A 7,937-nucleotide genomic window follows, 5' to 3' on the forward strand; every position below is an offset into this window, starting at 1 on the left:
CAAATCAAATCAAATCAAACCAAATTCATGTTACGGTACACTGAGTTGGAGCCTTTGGAAAGAAATTAGATCAAGTGGTATGGGTTTTAACGATGGTATCCGAGGGGAAGAAAGGGAAAGCCCTTTCTCTATTAATTTCTGTTTGAAACTATTTAAATGACATTCAGTGCTACAGTAGGAAGCACTGAAGTCACACAAGAGGCGGTGACTGTGGAGCTAGGCTCCAGCCAGGGAACTTGGAACGTTGCTCTTGCCCTCTGTCTCTGTGGTTTGGGAAGCCAGCCTTCCTTACAAACAGGGTCTCACTGTAACGCCCTAGCTGGCCTCCCATCTCTGGCCTCAAACAATCCTCCAGCCCCTCAGCCTCCCAAGTGGCTGATACCACTAGAGAGCACCACTGCCCGGATCGGAGAGAACTTTTCAAATGCCGATTAGCCACGCAGTTTAAACTGCCTCTGCTTTGAGTGAGCCAGTCTTGCTGTGTTGCTCAGGCTTGCTTTAATCTCTTGGCTTCTCGTAATCCTTTCGCTGACCAGGGTCCAGCTAAAAGTGTATTTTGTAGAATTTCGCATGTAGATAGCGCAAACCAGAAGGCTTGGTAATCACAGGACTCCGAATGCATTGCTGACAGCGAGGGTCCCAGGTCTCCGCTTCTCTCTTCCGTGCTCCTCAGCCTAGGTGCGGAGGTCGGGGCATGGGCTGGGGCCTACTGCGAGGGCAGAGGGTGCGGAGACCCGGCGGGGCCCCACGCTCCGGGTCCCTTCTCCGAACCGCGTACGATCGGTGTCCCTAAGCTCAGCAGCTGCAGAGGCGCGAGTGCCCGGGCGCGAGCGTGGGTTTGGCGAGCTCCAGGCAGACGACGGGGCTGCAGGACTTTTCTCGCGGCCCTGAGCCCAGCGCGGCCTGCAGGTGGCCACCTGGCCTTTCAACAGGCCAGGTGTGCTGCGCAGGTGGGGCAAGGGGACTGGGCTGGGACAGGGGCGGGGCACCCACAGCCGCGGCCCCGGCCCTACCCAGGGTGCCTGCTTTACCCAGCATGTCCTCTGCCGCCTGAATATTGGGCCCCGGGTGGGATCCGCCTCCTGAGGCTGAGCCCTGGGGATTGGCTCGTGAGCGCGCGGCGGGGGCATGGCGAGGCAGCGGCGATTGGCCCGGGAGGGCAGGGCGGGACCGCGCTGCTGGACTTAGTGGGCGTGGCTTAACGGAGTCTCGACGATTGGCTGGGATCTGGGGGCGGGGCTGTGATGGGCGGAGCCACGACGTTTGGCTCAGGAACGCGGTGAGGGGCGGGCGGGGCTGGGCAGAGCTGTGGCGAATGGCTCGAGAGGGCGGAGCGCGGCGCGGCGCCCCGGGCAGCAGGTGAGCGCCGAGTAAACGCAGCAAGGAGTCGCGCAGTCTTCGGCTCCCGGCTCCAGACATCGCCGAGCCGCCCACCTGCCCCGCACCATGAGTGGCGACTTCCGACGTGTGGCGATCCGGCGCAAGTCCAACCTGGCCTACCTACCGCCGGGGGTCCCGCGGCCGTGGAGCGCACCCTCCTCGCGCGTGGGGCTGGCGGTGCCGCGCTCCCTCGGGGGCCGCGCCTGCGTGGAGCCCGCAGGTGAGCGGGGAGGGCGGTCGGCGGGCGCCGGCGCCGGCTCCTGGGACTTGTCTGCGGCGAAGCCTGGCGGCGATCGGCCCGCCGGCCATGGCCACCTCTGCTGGGCGGAGGCGACCGGTTCTTGCCGGGAGCTTAGACCTAGGACGCAGCATGGATTTCCTTCTTTCCTTTTTTGCTTCCTTCCCTTTCTTCTTGTTCTTTAAAACTCTCTCACCCGGTCCGTGGTCGCCAGAGAACTCTGGCTGCAGATCGGCCCCCAGCGGCTCTGAAATACCAGCAGCGCTCTGCTGACTTCACTTGTCGCGGTGAAGCGAAACTCGTTTGGTGATTTGATTTAAATAGGGCAAATGTTGGATTTTAAATGTTCCCGTTTCGTCCTTGTGAACGTCTAGGACCACGAATGCGCGATGGATTGCAAATACCCGAGCCCCCTAGACGAGGGCAGAGGCGACCGAGTGGGAAAATAGGTCAACAGTTAACTCAGCGACAGTGATTTTGGTCTGTTTGTTTCCTGCAGAATTGGGACTCTGTTGAAATAATTTATGAAACCTCTTGCAGTTTTAGGTTTGATTCAGTCTTAAATGAATGGAAGAATGGTTTCTTTTCAAATGAAAATGCTTTGCTTTGTTTTGAAAGTACTTGTTTTTCCGCTTAATCGACCCAACTTACTGATCAGCTGTTTTCAACTTGCAGCTAGTGGGGTTCAGATTCCTTACATTATCCTTTTATTACGATCACCTGGTTTATTTTCAAACCCTTGACTCTGAGTAAAATATAAATAAATGTTCCCTTAGAATTAAAGGCTAATAAAAAAAAAGAATTAAAGGCTAATGTTGCAATGTACAAATCACAAGGATAAGACAGCTGTAGTTATGAAGGTTTCACCCCACCTCATACCCTCCTATTGATTTATTTTTGCAGCGCCAGGTAGAGATGGAGAGTTTGGCGCAAGCTGGAAAAGCACTTTTCCACCGGCCTACACGTGCCCAGGCCCCCTTTGTTTAAAAAAAAAAAAAACTTCAATGAGAATCAGATTTTTTTTTAAAGGAGTAGACCTTAGCAATAGTTTTTCTAAATTTGTTACATTGTCTCAGTGTTGTTTATTCCTTGAAATTCAACGTTGTTAATGGCATTGTAAGGCTTGAAAGTAATTACTGTATTTTAAGAAGTGTTACTCTCCAATTACAGTCTAACATCTGTAGAAGAAATAGTATCTTTTAAAATTTTCTTTTAGTTTTGTTTTTTTAATTAGGATGTGCTTGCAATATTTTAAACCACTGGGCAACCACACCCTGTTGAATGTGGGGAGTGGAAACCGGTATAGAAAGTGCTTCCTTATTTGGGTCAAATCCTCATTTTGTGGCATCGTTTATCATTATATAAGCACTCCCATCAAAAAATAAACCAGAATAATTTTTTTTCTTTCTTTCTTTTTTTTTTTTTTGCGGAACCGGGGATTGAATTCAGGCCCTTGCACTTGCCAGGCAAGCACTTTTTCTACTGAGCCATCTCCCTGGCCCCCAGATGTAAATTCTTGAGAGGTGACAGTTCACTTCATAACACCCAGGGAAATATCGATATAGGAAAACCACAAAATTTAGATGTGTCATTGTGGCCATTAATCAAGATGTTACTTTCCCTCTTTCCCTAACGAAAGAGCTGGGGGTGTAGCTCAGCGGTAGGGCACTTGCCTGGCCCCAGCAAGGCTTTGGGTGAGACTCCCAGCACTGGGGAAAAAAAGAACAAGAAATGAAAGGTCAAGAACTTGGCAGAAAATTCACACTAGCAGTGCAGTGCTGCACTGACTGCTTATGAAATCCATTATTTTTAGAGTTCTCTAATTTTTGGCTTAAAATAATATGAAAATAAATAGGTTTGATGGTGCGTGCCCATAACCCCAGCACTTGGGAGCCTGAGGCAGGAAGATCACAAGTTTGAGCAAAGCCAGCCTGGGCAAATGAGAGAGCCTGTATCAGAATGAAAGAGACTTGGGGATGTAGCTGGGCCGGGAGCCTTAGGAGAGGTGGAGGAGGGGCCACCCTCTGTGCCCGCTCAGCCTCTCCGAGGGTCTGCGTGTGATGCTTTCCCCAGAGTGGCGCAGAGGAGGAGCGGCATTAAGACTTGAAGGGTTAGCAGCACCGAGGCTCTAGTCCCAACTGGGCCAGTTTCTTAGCTTCTCACTTTTTTCGTCTGAATAGTGGCAGTGACAGTACTTTCAGTGATTGCTAGGGGCATTAAGTACAGTTGTGTGGGCATGTGACAGGCCCAAAACAGACTTCTAAGTGGAACATATAAAGGAGGTTCTTGCTTATCTGTGTTTCCAAAAGTCCCAACACAGTGGGCCAGGGAGATGGCTCAGTGGAATAAGTGGCTAGCGCGAGATCCCGAGTTTGATCCCTGGCACCACCAAAAACAAAGCAAAACGAAAAACACAAAAACAGTCCAAAAAGTCTGACACTACTGGTACAGGCGAGTCTTTAATGGTTTTTCTAAAAATTGTACTCGAGTTAGTGAATGGATGGTCTCCTTTGATGTTCATAATACTGCCATTTATCATATGTATTTTTGTTTGTTTGTGAGGCAGAGTCCTGATATGTAGCCCAGATTGGCCTCAAACACAAGATCCCCCTGCCTCAGCCTCTCAAGTGCTGTCAAATACGTTTTCTGTGTTGTGGCGCCCACAAGTATATGCGTGTCGATTCATCTGACAGCAGTCCTACTCGGCAGGTAACATGCTGCTCACTTTACAGCTGAGGAAATCGGGGACAGGGCTGTGCTCACGTCCCTAGAGTCGTGAGCTGATGCGGAGGCAGGACTCAAATCTAAGGGTGCCTGCTTCAAAGAGGTGGTCTTGCCCAGGTAAAGCTGCCTCTTGGGGAGGGAAAAGTCTGCTAGTCTTAAGCAAATGGTGAGAAGCTGCTAGGAAAGAGGGTAATAGACCCTGGTCATCATTAGGCTTGGAGAGGGGATGGTCTGGCTACTGCATCCCCCCATAGTAAAGTTAAAAAGCCAAAGTGATTTTATTTTTCTTTAAAAACATTTTTTTTTTTTTTTTTAAGCCCAGCACAATGGCACATTGTAATCCCAGCCACTTAGGGGCTGAGCCAGAAAGATCGCAGTGTGAGGCCAGCCTGGTCAACTTAGCCAGCCCCTGTCTCCAAATTAAAATGGGAAAGAGCTGGATGCCCCTCAGTGGTACAGCCTGCTAGTCTTGATTCCCCAGCCCCCGACCCCACCCCACGTGGTCTTTTCATTACGACAAAGTCTTACACACAAAGTCATAGACATGAAGGAGAATTTAAAAAGTCATGTATTTATAATTGCTAATATGCTTGCATTTAGTTCTGCTATCTTATTTGCACTTTATTTGGCCAGCTGCTAAAGGTTCTCCAGAGCTAAAGGTCCAACCCTTGCGGTGGGAGGATCTTAGGGCTGGTGTCCTTTCTGCTGCCACTCCTTGAAGGTGGCTTCTCTTCACTGGTTTCATTGTATGGGGATGCTGATAGTTGCATCAAAGATGCCTCTCTGTAAAAAATGAGAAGGAAGTGGAGCAATTGCTTGCTCTGATTTTATTTGGGGATTGTGTTTTGAGACAGGATCTCATTGTGGAGCTCTGGCTGGCCTGGAACGCAGCAGCCCTCCTGTCACAGCCTCCCAAGTACAGTCCTGTGCTATCATGCCCAGCTGTTCCTATTGTCATGTCAGACATTTCCCTGACTTCCAGGTAGATCAGGCTTGTTCTGGGAGAACACTAATGGGTGTGTCTGAGGCTGCAGCTTTTTCATCAGTTAGCTTTGGTGGGAGATTTCCTAAGTCATCCTGTTTTAGAAGGTGGACCCCGAGTGGGCCTCAGCCTGGGTGCCTGGCAGTGACACCATCTTAACTGGCAGGGACACTCAGCCCAGCAGGGTTTTCTAGGTTTTATAGTCTTAGTTAGCATCATAGTTCTTGCCTTTTGACATTTCTTTTAATTCTGTTTTCTGAGCTCAGCAATACCTTGAAAGCTTGTCTGTTATGTTTTCAGCCTTTGGGTGCTTTGTGGGAAGGGAATTTGTATTATTCTGTCAAGGCTTTCCTCCTACCTTCCCTCCCTCCTCTTTTCTTTTCCTCCCCTCCCTGTCCATCTCTTCCTTTGTTTGTTCAGTGTCTCTGGTGAGACCCAGGACCTCACACACATGGGGCAAGTGTGTTACTACTGAGCCACACCCAAACCAGATTTTTTTTTTTTTTTTTTTTGAGACAAGGTCTCCCTAAATTGTCCAGAATGGCCATGAATTTACAGTCCTCCTGCCTCAGCCTCTTGATTACCTGTGAGGATAGTCCTGCACTACCATATCGGGCTTCTTGGAATACAAATTTTTAAATGTACTAAACAAGTCCTTTGCACAATGCTTTGTTGTGAAATGTCAGTTTGCATCAGAATCATTAATGTGTCCCAGAAGCTCTTTAAACACACTGTGAAACTGAAAGGTCCTCAGACGGGATGGAAACCAAGGAAAGGTTCTTCCTTTAAGGAACAGTTTAAAGAATAGGCAGTGATTTTTTTTTTTTTTTTTAAAGAATGGTTGTGTAAACCAGGAACTCTGAACACACAGGGATTCTTACTCCACCCTCTCTTTTTGGTTGTGTCCCTTCTTCTGGGGATAGGAGGGGACAGAAGGGGCTGCAGGGACTGCCCACCTGCGGGTTGCACTCCACTGTGTGTGTGTAGGGAAACTGATGCTTCCAGTGATGTTGCAAATTGCCACCAAATGGATTCAAATTTGATGCATTTATTTATTTTTGTTTAAAAAAATTTTAAATCAGTTATTTATGTATTTATTTGTTTGGTACAGGATCTTGCTAAACAGCTTGGACTCATAGTGATCCTCCTGTCTCAGCCTCCCCAGCATTGGGATTACAGGCATGCACCACTGCACCTGGTTTTGTTGGCTGGCTCAAAATGCAGTACCAGGGATTGACCCTGAGTCCTTGTCCTTGCCAGGCAGGTGCTTAGACCACTGAGCTATCTTCCCAGCCCCAAACTTGTTGCATCGCGTGCTGTGCATGTAAACCGCACTTAATTCGGTGGGTTTGGACAGGACGATGTAACTGTATTTTTAAAACTATGTCAGATAATCTGATGCACTGCTTTGTTCCCTGAATGCCAGGCCCTGGCTGAACCCGTATTACCTGGAGCACCAGGTAGGGTTTCCCAGCCACACCCCAGACCCGTGGTGGTGAACCTGACCCTGTAGCACTCGCTCTATCACAGCCCTGGACTCTGGACCCAGTCTGCTGGTATAGTCATAGCAGCTGGGCATCTCAGCGGGGCCTGGGAGCTGCTGCTCCAGCCAGCCAGGCTGGAGCTGCCTGGGTAACCAGGCCAGCAAGGGGCGGCGGAGACTGTGGTCCAGGCCTTCTGCGGTGGCCCCTGGGCTGTTTCTGGTTGCTTCCTGGTTGCACCTTTGGCACCTGTTCCGGTCCCCTGTGCTGCTTGGCTGCACCAGTGGGGTCCCAGGGTGGAGCTGCCCAGCCCTGTGCCTCTCCTGAGCTTAAGATGCCATGGGGTGGATCATGCAGATAGAATCCGGGTGCTTGTGTACACTGAACAAACAGCTGCAAGAGCAGTTCCAGTGGCAAAAGAGAAAGCACTTGCGTGTATTGAAGGGAACAGGAAGACATGCTCAGGGCAGGTCGGTGCCTGCAGAAACGAGGTCATGCTCAGACGGAATAGTGGGGTTGGGATGACCAAGAGAGAAGCAGCCCGCAGGGCCCCCAGGCTTTCAGAGCTTCCGAGATGCGCTTCCCTGCTCCAGGTGCGGCTCACGAGTGCCACTCCGTGGGGTCTCTGGGTAAGACTGACAGGAGTGATGGACCGGCTCTGAGTCATCTGGGGGCTTTCCACATGCACTTGTGTCCCGTGGTTCATTCAACGACAGGCATGAGATGCAGTGCATGTGTCGGAACTTTGACATCCAACACGCATGTGCTGTGGCTTGGACCTACAGAGGTTTCGAGGGTCTTTGTATTTTTCTGGCAGAAAAAGAGAGTTTTCCCTGAGCTGTTGTCCAAATTCTTGGTCTCTGCACCAACTTGTGCTAAAGCTACAATGATTTTTTTTTTTTTTTTTTTGGTCTTTTTGAGACAGAGCCTTCCTATGTAGAGTTGTGGCTGGACTTGAACTCGGAACTCTCATGTAACCCAGGCTGGCCTCGAACTCATGGCAATCTTCCTGCCTCAGCTTGTGGTGTATGCCACCACACCCAGCTTGCAATGACTTTAAGTCAAGTTCATGTATACAGTATTTTCTTTTTTAATTTTATTTATTTATGTGTGTGTGTGTGTGTGTGTGTGT

At 49.8% G+C, this 7,937-nt stretch overlaps 1 protein-coding gene across 1 annotated transcript in view; it reads left to right on the top strand.

Annotated features, from left to right (window-relative positions):
• Nucleotides 1-1,334: 1,334 nt before the first annotated feature.
• Nucleotides 1,335-7,937, top strand: part of Fgd4 (FYVE, RhoGEF and PH domain containing 4) — a 232,783-nt gene continuing 226,180 nt past the window's right edge. Inside the window, exon 1 of the mRNA XM_023716285.1 lies at nucleotides 1,335-1,600. Coding sequence (XP_023572053.1) covers nucleotides 1,447-1,600 — 154 coding nt within the window. The 5' untranslated portion in view covers nucleotides 1,335-1,446. The remainder of the gene's footprint in view (nucleotides 1,601-7,937) is intronic.

The sequence above is a fragment of the Octodon degus genome, unplaced genomic scaffold (genome assembly GCF_000260255.1).
Source record: "Octodon degus isolate 3935 unplaced genomic scaffold, OctDeg1.0 scaffold00047, whole genome shotgun sequence".
Taxonomy (NCBI): domain Eukaryota; kingdom Metazoa; phylum Chordata; class Mammalia; order Rodentia; family Octodontidae; genus Octodon; species Octodon degus.